The sequence below is a fragment of the Onychostoma macrolepis genome, chromosome 06, assembly GCF_012432095.1.
Source record: "Onychostoma macrolepis isolate SWU-2019 chromosome 06, ASM1243209v1, whole genome shotgun sequence".
In the NCBI taxonomy this organism is placed as follows: Eukaryota; Metazoa; Chordata; class Actinopteri; order Cypriniformes; family Cyprinidae; genus Onychostoma; species Onychostoma macrolepis.
The window spans coordinates 18911831-18931590 of record NC_081160.1 but is presented as its reverse complement, the minus strand read 5'-3'; the positions used below and the strand labels follow the sequence as shown (position 1 = coordinate 18931590).

General features: G+C 35.4%; 1 protein-coding gene across 2 annotated transcripts in view; it reads left to right on the top strand.

Moving 5' to 3' along the window:
- The first annotated feature begins 1540 nt into the window (after positions 1-1540).
- Positions 1541-19760, top strand: part of raver2 (ribonucleoprotein, PTB-binding 2) — an 83027-nt gene continuing 64807 nt past the window's right edge. For both annotated transcript variants that reach the window (XM_058779056.1, XM_058779055.1), the window contains exons 1-2: positions 1541-2833; positions 14553-14619. In XM_058779056.1, coding sequence (XP_058635039.1) covers positions 2510-2833; positions 14553-14619 — 391 coding nt within the window. In that variant the 5' untranslated portion in view covers positions 1541-2509. The remainder of the gene's footprint in view (positions 2834-14552; positions 14620-19760) is intronic.

Here is a 19760-nt window from a genome sequence, read left to right as displayed (position 1 = left end):
GGACCGATTCAGTGCGATTCCTTCAAACTGGTTTTTATAAATCAGTTCAACTGATTCACTGAAAATAATTCGATTTGAAAGAACCATTCGTTTACGAAACGGACATCGCTTGTCGAAGCTTTAGAGAAAACCAGTTGCTCAAGTTTCCAGCTTGTCAAATTTTTCTCTTATCATTCTGAAGGCAAACGTAGCCTGTGAAATGTGCAAACCGTTCAGTTTAATTACTTATTGTTCTCCTGTTCCTGTTCCAAGTTTACACTGTTTACCTCTCAATAATACATAGGCCTACGTATGCATCATTTGCGAAATCAGACAGTCGCGCATAAATGAATAAATCGCCCGTGGATTCACGATGCTTGGGACCACACACACACACACACACACACACACACATACATAATGACTCGGATACTGCGCCCACGCACACTGCGCACTCAGCGCTGCTCGCGGTGAGGAGTTCAAGGTTCCCATCACCCCTTTACATAAACACACGCGCGTCCCAGATGCGCGCTCTGCCCGCTCCAGCACTCGCTCGAGCGCCCACGCGCTACTTTTCTGAGCCATTGAAATATTCTGGTCTTTTCTCTCACTCCCACTCAGAGACGCGCTGAATCACTGCTTTAGTTCATGTTCAGGTAATTCAGTTGAATGCATATGACATAGCCTATAAGGGACTGGAACTTCCCATATGATGGTGGAAAATTATCCGTGTGCGATTAATATCAATCCATGCGCTGCAATAGGGATATCGTATTCATAAAGCATAGCAGTGGTTTACGTAGCTATATTTTAATTTTTTTTTTGTTTTTGTTTTTTTGTGAGTGTGTGTTATTTAAACAGCCACCTCCAAAACTGCACAGAAAATCTTACGCTATAATAAGAATAAGAATAGCCTAATAATAGCAATGTGATTGTTATTTATTCTTGTGTCGGAAAAAACAAAAAGTGCTATCCCCATTCTTAAAGAGTCAAATGCAATCATCTGTAAATATTGTTGATGTGGGATGTGTAGCTGCTGAAACTCAAAGCGTTCATTCAGGGACATTATAAGGACTCCTGTGATTGAGTCTGCCAGGAGATGGCATTTAGCACACCCACGAGAGACGGCGTAAGTCATTCATTCCACACCAGAGCCAGTGTATAAGGAGTCAAAAGATCTGTCAGGCATGCAAGATTTTCTGCAGACATGCCTTCAGATGTTTCTGCCATACACAATCTCTCCAAGTATACAGACTAAATGATTTCTGAACCATAAATGTCAGCTTGTTCATACAGTTTATTTAAGCTTTCATGCAATCATTTACTAAACAATTAGTTTAAAGCACAAGTTTTTAGACACATTATTGGCAGTGTGTTTGCTCTGTTAATAAAAATAGTTTCGAAAGCAGTCAAAGCAGGAAAAATGTTGTGCATCTCTGAGCAACACACAGCAGTGGTGTTTTAACTAATCAGCAAGTCAGTTGAGTGAATGATTCAGTAAAGAGTCACTTGTCGCCACCAACTGGCATAAAGATGAACAAATTGCCAGTATTGAACAGACAGCCTGTCTGGAAAATGAAAACACAAAGCAGAGTTAGTTACAAATACAAGTGAAAAGTTGGATCGCTGATTTGGAAATCGATAACGCTCTGCTTCTTTTCGAACTAAAAAAGCCTACTGTTGTACCGGATATCAGGACAAGAATACACATTTACCATTGTGCTCAGTGAAATTTTTGTGGGTGAAATCAAGTCATTTTTAATGAATCTGCTCAACTGGGAGTTTCACATATGGGCTAAAAACTTTTCTATACAGATTTCGCTCATATCAAGTTTGTGAATTCACAGTGCTGACCAAAAGAAAGCTCTTTGTTTTGAAAAGTGACTTTTGTGTGAGCTTGAGGTGCATTTGCGAAATTTTGAAAAAAATGTAGCTATTGTAGCTATAACAATAAATGAAGCACAGTTCACACAGAAGTTTTCTGTTGGTCAATGCTGCTGAGTAACCAAGAACCAGTTGCGAAATTGGCATGGGGAAATCTTTCGACCTCATACAAAATTCCCAATCCCATATAGGAATTCCAAATCGCGTGGATTCCTACGAAAAAGCAGCAACAATTTGGCAAACAGTAGGCTATTTTAACATTGGTAGGCCTATGCTATTGACAAAAAACAATGGACCTTTTTTTTTGCCAACGAATTTTGCTGAAATTTCGCTCATGTGTCAATATTAAATAAACACTAGATATCCCTAAATATTGCTTAATAATGTTTTAATAAATATTTTTAATTACAAAAGATCTGCTTACTAGAACTAGGCTATTACATCATTAACTGTTATGCTAATGTTTTGTTATTATTTATTGTTGCTATCTTAACTTTATATGGCATTTTTTGTAATATGATAGCTACTGTCCTGTTAAGAAGTGGGAAGAGACTAATAGTCAGAATGTGTTTAATTTTCCATCGGTGGAGGTCGCCAGCTGTACTGTGCTGGGGCTCATCTACACTTACTTTCAAGAGTGCCGTCGATGGGTTTGACTCAAAGCACAGACGCCCACCTATCCGCTCTCTCCGACTCACTTTCCACCGAGCGCTTCAAAATGGCGGCCGCTTCATCCATCCAGCCGCCGAGCGTGCATGCGATACAGCGGGAAAATTCACCTCACCCGGAGTCCGACAGCCCCGCGAGCCGACAGGAAGAGGACGCAGCATCCGAGGGGACCACCATCCTCAGAGATCTACCGGAACTTGATCCCGAGGAGATCGAGAAACGGCTGGAGAAAACTCGCAGAGAGCTGAGCAACAGGAGGAAGATCCTTATTAAGAACCTGCCACAGGATACAACCAACCAGGTAGAGAGATGTACATACCTCAGCCTGACAGGTGAAAGTTACACTGCTCGCTAGTTCATGGGACAAAAGGGCTTTTCAAGAGCTTTTCTTAGCATTTTAAGTATGGTTCTTAGTTTGTTAGTCAAGATACATAAACGAGTTTTATTATTCCATGAGTTTTCATCTAAGTTAACGTATGTAACGTTAGGTAGTTAAGCGCACCACGTACGACCGCTAACCCTAATGTTTCAGCCAAAGTACGTTAAATCGATAAAATGGCAAACGCACATCAGTTACAAGAAAGTGAAATTAAAACAATTATTAGTTTGAAATATGGATATTGAGCATCGCCTAAGTAACCGTAAACAGTTCAAATTAAGTGACCTTAAAAGAAATGAATGAATAAAGGCAGTGCTGAAACTTTTATGTTCATCATCGGCAAAACCTGTCGGTTTAACTGTTTGCGCGCGACCCATAACGTTATCTGCCCTAAAACAACACCAAATTTCTATTGTAAAAGCACCACTGAAGTGAAACGAAAACAAATAAGCGGAAAATATGCAGTAAAATAACAGCCCGACGGCAGCTTTGGGTGAAAGCGCGCTCCGTCTGAATAACAGAGTTCCGCTGAAAACGAGCCGCTCACTGTCTCTTATGTAGTTCAGCGTTTATCAACTCTTTCGTCTTATGTATCCCCACAACCTCATAAATGCGACTCAAATACTCGTCCATTAACCATGCAGCCTAACATATGTTCCGTGTGACTGGGGTATGTGACCTGTACTAGACTTGTTTCGAAATGAACTGAGTATGATAACACTCTCTACAAAAACGCAGCGAGTTTAATTTTATAAGCCCTAATGGGTTTTATTTTATGTTTTAGTTTTATATCTTATGTTTTTTTTATGTCATACTTTGCTAATCATTCCTTATTGTAGCTCTTATTATATTTAATTTAGAGTAGGCTACAACTTGTGTGTTTATTAGTGTTTCCTATATGCGGCGGTTCTTATCCATTTGCCTGGTTGTGGTTAGATGTTGTCTGGAGGCATGTTTGCTCTTGGAGACAGGCAGACTGACTGAGATCCGGCTGAGGGCGTTCAGGCAGGGAGAACAGCACAGCGGTGAGCTGAACTCTGAGTGGGAGATTTTCATATTCAGCGAGCTGAGGTGGCTGCTGCCAATGGCATTTCCTACAGAGTTTTCCCACATTATTACTGTCAGTAAACATGTCGGATACCTGGGTCCTTGAGGGAGGTGTAATATTTCCCTAGCTCCAGGAGGAGATGAATGCAGTTAATATCTAATTGTCAGTATGTGCTGAACAGATGACACTGCACTGTACGTTTGCACTTCCAGAATGAACAAAACATTAACTTTCAGGTTAGGTAGTGCGGTGTATGCAGTAGCGATTCTTCAGATGTTTAATTGTTATTATGACATGCTTTTGCATGCTATTTCACATCGCCTGTACTACATGTTGTATTACAGACAACTATAACCTTAGACAGCATGACAGTGAGTAACAGTTTGGAGAGGAGTGTCAGGTGCAAACCTCCGCTGTGATCAGGTCACAGCATCTTATCACTGAGAACACATGTCAGGCAAAGCAGCTCGGTCTCTCTTTCTGTCTGTGTCCCTCATTCATACATACACAGTCACTCTGCTCCTTATACTGAATAATTTAGGAGCAGGTCGGTCACAGGTTTGGGTAGGAGAAATGTCAGAAATGAACTCTGCTGATTGGCTCTTTGTCAGGTGACAACATATTTTGGGTTATCTCCTCTCCCCATTATTGAGCTCTGTCCACTCTTCCACTGGTTTGTTATTGGTTTGGGTGTCAGTAGCAGATGTTCAGCAGTGGAGTATGGGAGTGTGTTCTCTCTGAATACTCAACATTCACACTTACAGATGGGTTGGGCGATAAGCAAAAAATGTATCATTATATACTATTAGTGATCTGTTATATTAATATTCTATCTCAACAACCGTATATGTGGTTCAGAAAATGATTACAAAAACAGAAAAAATCTATCTATCTATATATATATATAGAGAGAGAGAGAGAGAGTATACATACAGTATATATATATATATATATATATATATATATATATATATATATATATATAATTATTATTTAATAATTATTTAATATTATAATAATAATTATATATATATAATTTGAATTAAGATTTTAGTCATTTGGATGTTTTTGTCATTTATATTAATTACATCAAGTTAAAATAAATGAAAATACGAAATACTGAACTAGCTAAAATAAAATAAAGGGTTTTTATGTTTTATAAATTTTTTCTTTAAAGTAATGGTAAGTAATCCAATCTGTCATCTGTAAATATCTGAATGTAAAGTCATCTGAATGTCTATTCCCTTCCACGCAGTGGCATTTTGCACAAACATTCACCCAAACAATCCTTAAAATCAGTATATCACCTACCCCTAAATAAAAATGCATTTAAAACATTTCAATATTTGGAGTAAATATGTATTCTTAGCCTATATTTGTTTAAGTTTGCTAAGAGCTCAGAAATAGCTACTATTTTATATCATACTTGAGTTGTAGTCACTTAGAGGTCATTGCATACTGTTTACCTAGTGTTGCTGGCTAGAATAAATTGTTTTCCTTCCCCTTCCTTCTGAAGATTAGTTTCTATCTGGTTTCAATTTCTTTCTGTTCTGTCCTGACCTCGTATCACCTTGGCTATTGACTCGGGTCACCACAGACCAAAACAAGCTCTATATCTGTGTCAGTCTGTTTAACCCCAATATCTGACCTTCCTGTGTGCATGAACCCTTAACTTTCATCATGTGTCTGTTGGAGTGTGAGACAGCAGTCTGACCAGTCAAACCCATCTAAAATACAGTGAAAGTCATCTGTAGCATTAGTGAGCAATCAGTGAGCATTAGTGTGAGCTGCCATTACAAAAGCAGTTGATTTTACACATGCTGGTGTAGATATACTGTAGGAATACATAGACCTTATATTTGTTTTATTTATTTATATGTTGAATTATTATGTAATGCCTATGTCATATATGTATGGTTTAGGACAGGGCTAGTCAACTATCTTCATTTGAGGGCCGGATTATTGAACTGAAAATTTGAAGGGGGCCAAGGGGGTGGGGGCCGTTAAAATTAGAAATTAAATTGAAATGCCTATTCAGCAGTAAAATGAACTAATATTACCAACTCCAAGATCTATAAAAGGTTAACAGAGTGCTGTCTGTCAATCAATAAAAAAAAAAAAATTAATTAATCACATATTTTTCTGTAATTAATCATGATTAATCACATATTTATATATTTATATTGTCATAATTTCACATTGAAACTACAAATTCATGTAGAAACAACATAAAGATAGTATATTTTAAATACGTGTTTAATGGCATCTTTTTACCTATTAATAATGAAGAGTTGATCCCAATACTGCTACGATGCGCAAAACTCCGTATTTGAACATTCAATAGCAAATACTTAAACTAATAACAAAACATACTTACAGTCGCTGATTCAGAAGCACAGATTGTCACAGCAAAGTCAGAATTACCTCCTCTCATAGGTTCACGAAACTGTCATCCATTAAATGCGTTGCTGTTCTGTTGTAAGTAATCTTAATGATTCCTAAACGCATCTACTTACGGAAGGCCAAATAAAGTGCTTTTGCTTTCACCTAGAAACACACAGCGTCTCCCTGACATGGCTGCATCAACACTACTGCGGTTACTGAAACCATGCCTTCTTTCTTTGCGTAAACATTTGGGTGGCATTACGCAAATATTTCCACATCGTGACGTAGACATGTGGGGGCGTGTTTGAAAGAGGCGTGGCAGAGTCTTAACTTTGATAAAGAATATCTCTTTGGTTTTGAGACTTTAGTCTTTGCAACTTCAGGGATCTTATCTATGCACAATCAGCTTGTAACACTCCAAAAAGAAAGGAAAACTTGAAATCGCATCATATGACTCCTTTAAAAGCAGCGCTGTCTCTTTAAAACCTGATGCACGTGACGCGGATCTGACACATATCCGATTTTTTGCGGTCATTTAAGACTTTGTAAAAAAAAAACATAAAAAAAAAAAAAAAAAAAAAAAAAAAGAGACTTTGTAACTCAGTTAAGACTACGTTTACGAGGTAACTCGCCAAAACCGCGAATTTTGACATAATTGTGTGTTTTTGTCAGTTGCGCTACTGCGTCTCAACCGAACGCACAGCCTTTCAAACTACCGTATTGACCCGAATATAAGACAATGTTTTTTCTTGGTCTATTGGCCCAATCCTAAGTACTATAGCGAATCTAATAGAAATATTAAATACTGCTTGAAATCGTTGACTAAATGTAATTACTAGAACTAAATGCACACATAAACTAGAAGTTTTTTCTGATTGCTGAGGTACTGCTAGAGGTGGGCGATATACCGTTAGACACGATTTACTGGTAGAAATTTGTAAACTGGTAGAGATTTTGGACTATCGCTTCTATCGTGGTTACACGCTCACGTGACGTTGCTGTGCTATGTGTTCAAGAAAACATATCTTTTGCACGCACTTTGCAGCAAAATGTCCATGTTTGCAAGTATCCTTGTAAACACAGTAATTTAGGTCTTAAGTGAAAGCAAACAGTTGAGAAAGGAAACACATGAGTAATAGTATATGGGATGCCAGCAGCTCATAAAGTGACAGCAGTAACATTCATGATAATCAGACAACAAAAGACAGAAAATCTCTACTGCTCTTGACTAAATCACTTTATTAACTTTAATAAGAATAAATATATATTTAATTTACACAGTGAAGAATATGTAGTGTTTTTATACATTTGATTACTTTAAACAATGTAGCATTTATTATTTATTTGTTCTAATATAGTGTTTTTGCCCTATTGCTTGTAATATGTTTCTTATTCTTATTTAATTGCTGACTTAACTTGACTTGTCTTCAGTAAGTGATATTACTTGTCTTTTTTGTGATATTAACACTGGTGACAAGAATGGTATCAAAACTTTTGATATCATAAAGACCTCATTTATAACTATATAATTTAATAACCATTGTGATTTTTTTGCACAGTGCAGAATAAAAGTGAAAAAGCACTGTAGTGAAAATTGATTGTTGTTTAGTGATATATAGTAGCTAGCAGCTTTCATCAGTGTCACAGGCCTACAACACATTCACACAACATTACACATCTCATCCTGACCGTGTCTTCTCAGAGACAACAAAACGTCTGAGTTCTCAGCAAAATGATTAACACACGTGAGCATATTTATACTCTCACTCTGATAAATTGCTCTGTCTTTTAGTTTTAACTTCTGACTTTTAGTTTTGAATCCCCTTGTTAACACAGACCGTCTGTAAAGCATTTGATTAAGTCACATGCAGCATGACCTGTGTTTCATTGGTGAACAGGCACATAGACATTAATCAAGGGCAGTTACCCCCCTCCCTTCTGTTAGCCTTCAACCGTCCCAGATGTTCGGTTGAATCATAGTGGGCCGATGCTGGTCCTGACAGTGTGATCCATATCTAATGGTATCTAGATGCTCACTCAGGCTTTCTGGCCATTTATGGGCCATTACAATGCATGTGTAATGCGCTGCGTTAAGAGAAAGCCATAAGTGAGGCAGACTTGTGTGGAAAGTATCTTGTTGACTCTAATTAGAGGCAGAGGAAGGGAATGCACTGCTCTTTGAAATGGCAAAGAAAGTGAATTAGACAAAGTGTACTTACATTTACCAAAGGACAGTACATGATGTGAAGTTGAAAGAAAAAAAAAGTAGTTTATCTACTGTATATAGCAGATTAGAATGCATGTAGGCAGAGGCGTCATGCCCATTAAAACTAAGGGGGCACGTGCCCCCCTCAGATTTTTGAGTCAAATGGATTTTGAATGCAGCTTCCAAAAGAAGAATATTATATATATATTAGGGGTGGGCGATATGGAAAAATGATCATATCATGTTTTTTTTTTAGAAATATCACGATTCATGATTTTATCACGATTCTTTGTCATGTTGGTTGTACTATTTTGCAAGTTGCAAGTTACCTTTCAAGGTAACAAAAAAAGAAAAGAATGGCAGATATTTAGGCCAAAGTGGGCAAAGATAAAAATCTTTGTCACTATTTTATCTTTCTTATTAAAAAATAAGAACAAAGATACACATAATATACAAATAAAACAAACCTTATTTTGCTTTATGTGCTTTATTTTCAGGTACAATAGGTTTATTTAGCAGGAGCATTCAAGAAATTGAATGAACAAATATAAAAATAAATAAACTATATAGACTGATTCCTAAAGCAACTGTATTAAAGTTTTTCAGTCAAGAGTAATGAGTGATTTTTTTGTTTTATTAACGTTAAAGGAATAGTTCACCCAAAAATTTAAATTCTGTCATCTGTCTGTCAATTCTGTCATAGTGTTTTATTTTTATACCATCATTTACTCAAAAGCTGTTTTAACAGTTTCTTTCTTCTGTTTTCTGTTATCTTCTTTTGTGTTCAGCACAAGAAAGAAATTAATACAGGTTTGGGACAACATGTGAGTGAGTAAATAATGACAGAAATTAAATTTTAGGGTGAACTATCCCTTTAATGACAGTCGACAGCATGTTTAGTTCTGTCCCTTTAAGACCTGCACGCATCTAATATACAGGCACGTATCCATTTTCTCTCAACTGTTTACTTTAATTTTAGACATAACCAACTGAGTCTATATGTAAATCATGTGTGTTTTGACATTGTCAGAGTAACTCTACCGCTGTATGTCGTGTTGTACAGTATATTAGAGACAGATGCATCAGAACTGCAGCTGATAGAAAGTGCGCTGTAGCACGATACTATGATATTTCCTCAAAATCAGATCGTGGAAAGATTTTTATCCATGATCAAAAATCATCATATCGCACACACCTAATATATATATATATATATATATATATATATATATACACATATATACAGTCATGGCCAAAAATATCGGCACCCTTGGTAAATATGATCAAAGAAGGCTGTGAAAATTAATCTGCGTTGTTAATCCTTTTGATCTTTTATTTAAAAATGCACAAAAATCTAACCTTTCATTGGATAATTTTAAATGGGGGGAAATATCATTATGAAATAAATGTTTTTCTCAAATACACGTTGGACACAATTATTGGCACCCCTAGAAATTCTTATGAGTAAAATATCTCTGAAGTATATTCCCATTCATATTCACAATTTTGAGCACTCCAGGGTGATTATGAACACAAAATTATCTAGCCATGGCTTCCTGTTTCACAGAAATATAAATAGGAGGGAAAACAAAGCCCAAATTCCCTTAATCTTCCATCACAATGAGAAAAACCAAAGAATATATTTCTGATGTGCAACAAAAGATAATTGAGCTTCACAAATTACTGAAGTGGCCATCAGGGCAATAATTAAGAATTTCCAATCAACATAAAAAGTTATGAAACTTCCTGGAAGAGGACGTGTGTCTATATCGTCCTAATGCACGGTGAGAAGGAGAGTTTGAGTGGCTAAAGACTCTCCAAGGACCACAGCTGGAGAATTGCAGAAAATAGTTGAGTCTCAGGGTCAGAAAACCTTTAAAAAAATGGTCAAACAGCACCTACATCACCACATGTTGTTTGGGAGGGTTTCAAGAAAAATTCTCCTAGCTCATCCAGAAACAAACTCCAGCATATTCAGTTATCAGACACGACTGGAACTTCAAATGGGACTGGCTTCTATGGTCAGATGAAACTAAAAAAAATAGCTTTTTAGCAGCAAACACTCAAGATGGGTTTGGTGAACACAGGGATAAAAAGTACCCCATGTGTATAATGAAATATACTGCTGTATTTTTGATGTTGTGGGCCTATATTTCTGCTGGAGGTCCTGGACATCTTGTTTAGACACATGGCATCATGGATTCTATCAAATACCAACAGATAAAAAATCAATAAGTGACTGACTCTGTTAGAAATCTTATAATGGGCCATGTTTGGATCTTCCAACCGTACAATAATCCAAACACAAACCTCAAAAACAACACAAAAATGGGTCACTGAGCACAAAACCAAGCTTCTGCTGGCCATTCCAGTCCTCTGACCTGAACCCTGTAGAAAATGAGTGGGATGAACTGAAGAGAAGAAGCACCAACATGGAGCTGGGAATCTAAAGGGTCTGGAGTGATTCTGGATGAAGGAATGGTCTCTGATCTCTTGTCAGGTGTTTTCTAACCTCGTCAGGCATTATAGGAGAACATTTAGAGCTGTTAAACTGGCAAATGGAGGTTTCAAAAAGTATTGAATAAAAGGTTGCCGTTAATTGTGGACTATGTGTATTAGAGAAAAACATTTATTTCATAATGATATTTCCCCCCATTTTAAATTCTTATTATCCAATGAAAGGTTAGATTTTTGTGAATTTTTTAAATAAAAGATCAAAAGGATTAACAATGCAGATTAATTTTTCACAGACTTCTTTGATCATATTTACCAAGGGTGCCGATATTTTTGGCCATGACTGTATATATATGTAAGGGATAATCAACAGCTAGCTATGCATTAAACAATTTGAATGCACGACGTGGAGGCGAAGAACCACCCGACGTGCAGCGAAAATCATCCATGTAACCTAGCTAAGTAAATCAGAAAAGTTTACTGTAACTGTCTCACTCTGTATTACTATTCAACTGTAACTGTATGTTACTATGGTTACCAATGTTTATAGGAAGCGCATTAAAATAGAACATGATTAACCTGGAACTGCCTGTGCAGTTAAATGAATTTGATCAACACCTGCCAGCCAATCAGAATCGAGTATTCAGACAGACCAGATCTCAGTTTAAATGCAGTTTGTTTTCTATTCTCTTCTATCAGTTTAAATGCTTAAGTTGTTTTGATATTATATTATATTATGTTAGGCCTATATTATAAAACCTAATAAATAATTGACCTTGTTTTTTAATGGAGTCACTTATGCTCATCAAGGCTGTATTTATTTGATCAAAATACAGAAAAAAAAACAGTACTATTATGAACTCTTAGGCTATTGCAATTTCTAATATTGGTTTTCTATTTTAATATATTTTAGAATATAGTGTATTCCTGTAAAGCAAAGCTGAATTTTCAGCATCATTACTCCAGTCTTCAGTGTCACCTGATCCTTCAGAAATCATTCTAATATTCTGATTTATTATCAGTGTTGAAACTGTTGGGCTGCTTAATATTTTTTGGAAACTTTTTTTCTTTGATTCTTTGATTAGGCTAATAAAAAGTTAAATAGAACAGCATTCATTAAAAATATAAATATTTTCTAACAATATAAGTCTTTACTATCACTTTTTATCCATTTAACACATCCTTGCTGAATAAAAGTATTAATTAAAAAAAAATTTTAAAAGAAAGAAATTAATGTACTGACTCCAAACTTTTGAATAGTAGTGTATATTGTAACACACGATGTTCTATTTTGAATAAACACTGTTCTTTTTAACTTCTTATTTCTCAAAGAATCCTGAAAAATATCACAGGTCCCAAATAATATTAAGCAGCACAACTTTTTCAAACATTGATTATAAATTAGCATATAGGAATGATTTCTGAAGGATCATGTGACACTGAAAATTCTACTTTGCTTCACAGCAATAAATTATATTTTAAAGTATATTAAAATAGAAAACTTTTATTTTAAATTGCAATATTATTTTGTGAAATAATATTCAGTATTTTTATCAAATAGATACAGCCTTGATGAGCCTAAGAAACTTCTTTAAAAAATGTACTGATCTCAAACTTTTGAACGGCAGTGTATTGTACTGTAAAAATGTTTTCTCAGATAACCTAAAATGTACATCATTTAGTTACATCAAGGGTCAAATCAAATATAAGTAGCACATTAAAGTTAAGTTACACACTTTTTTGTGCACGTGCTGTACAGGTCTGGTATAAAGAATGTTTTTGCTCAGGTGGCTGAAATGTCCGCAATTTATTTATTTTTTTAGTAAATTCACATTAAATATAAAGTCAGTTGTATTAAAAATATTTTATGGCATGACACCCATATCTGGTACTTAAGTAAAATATACAGGTTTTTATGCATAGCTAATAGATTACACTATTAGCCTACTTTGCCCATCATCGCACATTATAGATCAACTATAATCTATAAAAGTGCAAAATTCATTTACTTACACATATTTGAGAATCGAGATATTTCATGATATAGTTTACATGTTTGGGAATATTTCGAATAAATATAAATATTTTTAATTAAACATAAGCCTATATCAGATATACAGTTCTATCGTGGCTGCTGTGTCAGACAAGACAACTTTTGTTTACCATATTTGGTGTGCATTGATCAGTGTTTATGTGTAAATGAAAGCCTAAATTAAATCGGCTCATCATAAAAACCATTCATGTCTCTTCAGAAGACATATTAAACTGCTCAGTTTACCAAATACACAATTTTAGGTCCTCAGCAAAGTCATTGTTCATCAGACTGCCGGCATTACATGAAAGTACATCTCACAGTGCACAGTAACTCAGCACAGCACACATTAACAGCCTCACACTGTTGCAGTATGCCATGTCCCCTGCTGAATCCAGAAGTCCCTTTGTCATAATCAAGTGTGTCCTTCTGGATGTTCCTTATGACCAGCTAGAGAAAGCACAAAGCCAGTGTGGGCACCTCTGGTTTATCTCTGTTAGCACACGTTCGGGATGTGACAGCAGGGCCTGCTGTGTGCATAAAAGGGAAGAGGAACAGATTTATGAGACAGCGTATGTGTGTGTTTATCTGATGGATAACAGCGGACACTCTGGTTCTTTGTGTGGCTGCAGCTGGAAATCTTCATTCTTATGACCACACCTTCATTGTATTGATTTTCCTAATGATAAAAGAACAAATTTGTATGGCACCCCGTATACTGCATCTGGATGCTCACTCACTAAATGTATTATTACTGAATCTTTCATATTTTATGTTTTTCTTTTCATGTGTTTCCCCAGAAATATATTTATACATCATTATTTGATTTTAGGAAATGAAGAAACCCTTCTGAAAGAGACATTTTATGTCTCAGATTCTCTCTAAATGATGGCTGGAGGCCAATTGCGAGATCACATAATGTGCCAACGTTCTTTCCTCACACAAATGAAATCATCAGCACTATACAATATATATGCATGCAAGAGAAATGATTTCCCTTTAAAGTTAACACATTGTTAAACCAGTTACGCATCTCTTCAAATCCCTAGTATGAGGCTATATATTTCTATATTACTTAGTCATATTTTGTTTAAATTTCTGCTGCAATAGAGACCCACTTTTCAGAAAGAGTCCTCGCTACAGGCTATAGCGCAATAATGCAGTGGATAAATATAGCCTACTACTGTATGTAGTGCATTTTGGTGATGTGCTTGTGTGATTTTTCTTTTTATTGTTATTAAAAAGTGTGTATTGTAGTGTGTCTAGGGTGTATGACAACAGTAGTCTTTCCCTGACACAATTTTGATTATTTAATGCTGTTATATATGTATATAGCTTATAATATATATAGCTTATTTACAATTTTACTCACCAGTAAATGAAAGAGGAACAAAGCTCAGCCAAACAAATTTGAGGAACTAACTGCTAATAATATATATTTGTATAGCGAAAAACAAACATACAATACAGTGTAGCATTAATTTGCTCACTTTTTCTCTCTTTTCGTTTCCCCCAGGAGGTCCATGAAATTCTACGCGAGTACGAGCTCAAATACTGTTTTGTGGACCGGAACAAAGGAACAGGTAATTGGCCTCCTTCAGTCATGCTACTGCTCTCATGTTTCTAATGGTTCTCTTCCATCTGAGCCATCAGAATCCAGACCTCTCGAAAAACACCACACATTTGCCTACTTAACGCACCTGAGATGTTAATTTCGTGTGGTGGTGAATGAGCACTTACAGAGATTCATGAAAGGTCTCAGCTCTGTAACTGCAAAAATGTTGCCTGTTCCTTTGAAGTAAAGAGAAGCTTTGAGGTTATTTGAGTTTGTACATTCTGTCACTGTGTTGATTTGTCCTCTTTCTATTTTTGTTCTGTACGAAATACTGAAATAAACAAGCAGTGCATTTTAGATTTCATATATAATTTTAACTTCATTGTAATAAAATAATAAATAAAATGTAATATTATTTTAACTTCAGTCCGTCAATTAAATAATGATCTAATACATCCTACTTCAACTGGATTCCAGACAAAGCTCAGGGTGACTTTCAAAACAAACCAAGCTTGTCATTGTCATCCATGCTGAAAAACAATTGTAAGTCTAACATATGGTAATAAATTCATGAAGATAAATAAGGGAAGATAAACAAAATGCTCTGAAGTTAAGCAAAAGTGTGTTCTGTTATTCAGTTTGAGAACTTAGAGACTTAGTCATACCGGGAAATGTATGAAAAAAATGATATTATTAGCTAATTATAATCTGATAATGTAAAGTATTGCAGTTGCTTAATGACTGAATCATTATTGCTGCTGCAGGTAATTTATGTTGTTGCATTTGCCCAAACATTTTCAATTATGAATTCATTTTAATTGGGTTTAGCACATTCAATGCTCCATAATCACTTGTTTTAGCCCTCATCTACCAACATAATAAGACACATAATTTTCCAGACTGCCTAAATTTGGCACATCCTTTACCAAGTCAGTTCAGAAAACAAGGGTGTAGTATATATGTTTAGTCTTGTTCGTGAGGTGCAACCATCATTTTTTTTTTTTTTCGTATTGATCCAAAAGCAAGTCAAATAGCATTTTCTTTTCAGAAAATCGTTTTTAAATCTTTCAGCTACTGTAATTATGACAGTTTCTCTTCTAAATGCAGCAATTCTCAGTGAATGTTGTGATGGGAACAACAAACCTTTCATTAAAATTTAGTGCAAGATAGTAGACGCAGACCTGGCCAAATGTTCAACATTCTCACATTTTAGAACTGTTCTGATGTCTATAGTGCTAGGAGCGTCTTGAAAAGTGCCACGAGCAACTTGCTTTGAAATGTTGTTGAAAAATCAGCTCTAATTTCTTTTCTTTTTTTTAAGATGTGGAAGGCTGAGTTAAAATGTTCTAGCATCATTTGGCATATCTTCATGCCAGTATGAAAAATTGTGAATGATCAAAGCTGTAATGCTTCAGTGTAATAGGGTTCATCAGAGGTGAAATCTATTCTGAGTTGCACAAAGTGATGTAGCCAAGTAGGATGTGTTCCTGGATCAACGTTCTTTGTTGGTCCTGGAACAGTAGTTCTATAACAGTCCTCCTTTCCCTTGAAATTCAAGAGAATAATCGTTAGATAAGAACATTGTTTAAGCCTCTAAACCTACAATTTTATTGATCGATACAAATATTTAAATTTGAATGATATTAATAATCTTTCATGATATTATGTCTTATTCAATATATAGCCTATGATATTACATTTCAATATTTAATTAAAGATAGTAAATAAAACAATTATTATTTTTAGAGCTGGGCAATGATTAATCGCGATTAATTGCATCCAAAATAAAAGTTTTGTGTATATAATGTATGTGTGTGTATTTATTATGTGTATATATATATATATATATATATATATATAACAGACACACACATACAGTATATATTTAGAAAATATTTACATGTATATATTTATATTCATATAATTTATATTATATGTAAATATATTTAATATATAAACATTACATATTTTCTTAAATATATACATGCATGTATATTATGTACACAAAAACTTTTAATTGTTGCCCAGCACTAATTATTTTACATAATATTTACTAAAATAGAAGTGAATACTTTGAAAATGTCTTTCAAAAGACCAATGGATAATATATATTTTTTAATTAATTATTATTTTTATTTTTTAAATGTACATTAATAACACTATGCTTTGTGTTTTAAAACAATATACTTATTTTTAATACAATATATGTTTTAATACGATTTACTTTCAGTATACAGTATTTATTTATTTATTTGCTATTGGGGCAAACCAGAATGTAATATATATATATATATATAGTTGTATTTTCTGTTTACCACTATAGAAGTTTGCCCAATTATGAATATGAATATGAGTTCATGTGGGAAAAAAATTATGCTGTCATTCTCAGAGCTGTCAAAATAAACGTCCCATTTCCAAAACTTATCGGCCAACAGAAAAACGTTTCGGCTAATGATGATAAATAAAAACTGTAAAATATCGGCTGATATATCGTATTAATTTTGCCACCAGCCGTAGCCAAGCGACACGTGGCTACTGATGAATTGAGCCTCAGCTGCACGGTTACCGTAATTACAGCGGCATATTTCACACATGGGTATTTTGCACAGTCCAGTGCTAAACCTAAGTCTGATTATCAACCTGCACCTTCGTGTAATGCCGGGATTCTGGCCTGCTAAATGTCGTCAGTGCCTAAAACCCCTGGCAGCATTGCAAACATTCCCACATGCTCTAATTAGCAGTATCTAGGGATAAAGGTGAAACACTGTGATGATCTCATCCTCCAGCCGCTCGGGCTTGTCACCTCCTGCCAGCACCCCTGCAGAGGCTCCGGTGTCGAGGATCAGAGTCCAGCGTGCCTGCAGGACGAGGAACGTTCCTTTAGCTCTTTAATACTTGCCTGAAATAAGTTGAACAATTTAAAAATGACGGATTCACATGGTATATAGACCTGCTCTTGCAATTAGAGTTGAGTTCAAGTAAAGAGCTGTGAAGAGAGAAAAAGAATGAGGAATTACCAAAGAGGAAATGAGGAAAGGCGAGGAAATATTGATAGAGACTGCAGGGAGAGAAAGCAATCAGAGAAGGAAGAAAGAATGACAGCTTATATGATGGTGGAAGATGGGGGGAAAAAAGAAATCCTACAGAAAAAGAATTCTTGTCTCGTCTGGCGTGCAGCCCGGAATTGAAATATGCTGTGATATTCCCAATGCTGGAGGCTTACAGTAAGGGAATTACACACCTCCCCCTTCTTCCTCATGTTATAGATGCTTCATACTGCATTATGAATGTTCCTAGGCTAATTGATCTGAACATATGCTTTTAAGGCCTGCCAGGGAAGAGCTGCCTTCCAAAACAAAAATAGTGACAATAGTGGCAAGCTCTCATTTCAAACGCCCGTTCTTAGAAGCACAAGTCCGAATTCTCAGAGATCTCAGAGATGTCACATCTGACACGTCTTTATTTCAGGTTTTGTTGGCTATATCTTTGTAAGGTCATTTCAGCCTGCCTTAAATGTAAGTAACTCTAGAATATGGAGGTCCTCAGTGCTCAGACTCTATAAAGACATATAAACATCATCTATAGACAAGCTGAGTTTATTAAAATCAGCCCAGCTTTGCAGACACACTCTGTTCTTTCATTTCTGAAGCCTCTTAAGAGAGGTTAAAATTCTCCCCCATGACTTTTAAATGCCAAACAAGGCTTTCTCCTTTAGCAGCTGCAGGCCCTCCAGCTTTATAAATGTTTGGATTGTCTGGAAAGAGAGGCAGCTCATCTTCAGAGTGGTATGTTCAGTCCGAGGAATGCTGATGGTGTAAATTATGGGTCGTACCGCCTGACCTCTAGTGCACTATCTATCCCACGTATTGATGCAGGTGTGTTGTATTTAAGGGTTTTATAGAGCTGTAACTAGCATGAAGCAAAGATGACTACATCTAGGTTGCGTAGTTCAGAACTTGCATACGCCGAGTAACTGCCATGCAGATAATAACAGATCGCTCTCAAGGTATAACAAACTCAAGGCTCAAACAAACAGAGCAATGTTTTGATAGCATCGCAGAGCCAGTATGTTTACTCTATTTGGTTAGATCAACATACGACAGTCCACTCAAGTTCTTGGCATAAATTATATACACACTACTGTTCACCTAGGATGCATTTATTATATCAAAAATACAATAGAAATAGTAACTACAATTATTACTACAATTTAAAATAACTTTTCTAATTTATTATATTTTTACAATGTAGTTTATCTTGTAATGGTCAAGCTGAATTTTCTGCATGCAGCCATTATTCCAGTTTGTAGTGTCACTTTCTGACTAATTAATGAACTAATTAATTATTCTAATTAAAATATATTGATTCAATTAAAACTATTATAAATGTGTGTGTATACACACACACACACACACACACACACACACACACACACATATATATATATATACACATAATACATTTAATGTGTCCTTGCTAAAAAACAAACAAACAAAAATACTTGCTGGCATATAAGAAGAATTTTTAAGAAGCTCTCAAATATATATATATATATATATATATATATATACAAGTAAAAGAGAGTAAGAATAAAATCTACTAACATTAATAAAGCTACTAACACTAATAAAATCATCAAGAATAAAATCTACTAACATTTTTAACATTTGTTACAATGTAAGAAGAAAATAGTGGTTTTGAAGAATGTTTTTCTTAGGAATGTTATTTGAATCTGGCTCCTGCTTTCTCTCTGAATGTTTTAGCAGCATGATAAAGCAGTTTCACTCAAATAGAAGAGACAGGAGGACGGAAAAGGACACAAGCTTTAGAAGAAAATACATTATTTATTTTTGGATTTTTGGACTTATGGATGAAACGATTCATTTTTTTCCGGTAATAATTCTACATAGGTTTATTGTTTAGGTATTTCTGCCCATTGGAATCTGAGAGATGCTGTTATTGCACTCAGGAGTGATGTGAAAGTACAGACTCACAGCAGCTGGAGAAAATTGCAGAGAAGAAAGTAATACAAGAGAACCTACTGTACACACTAGTGCATTTAATTGAATTGTCAGTGTCTGGGAAGGCCATTAGGGATCAGACCTTCCTCTATCTCTCTTCCTCCCGACTGCATAGCTTTTCTAGTAAAATAATGCACGTTGTGATGTC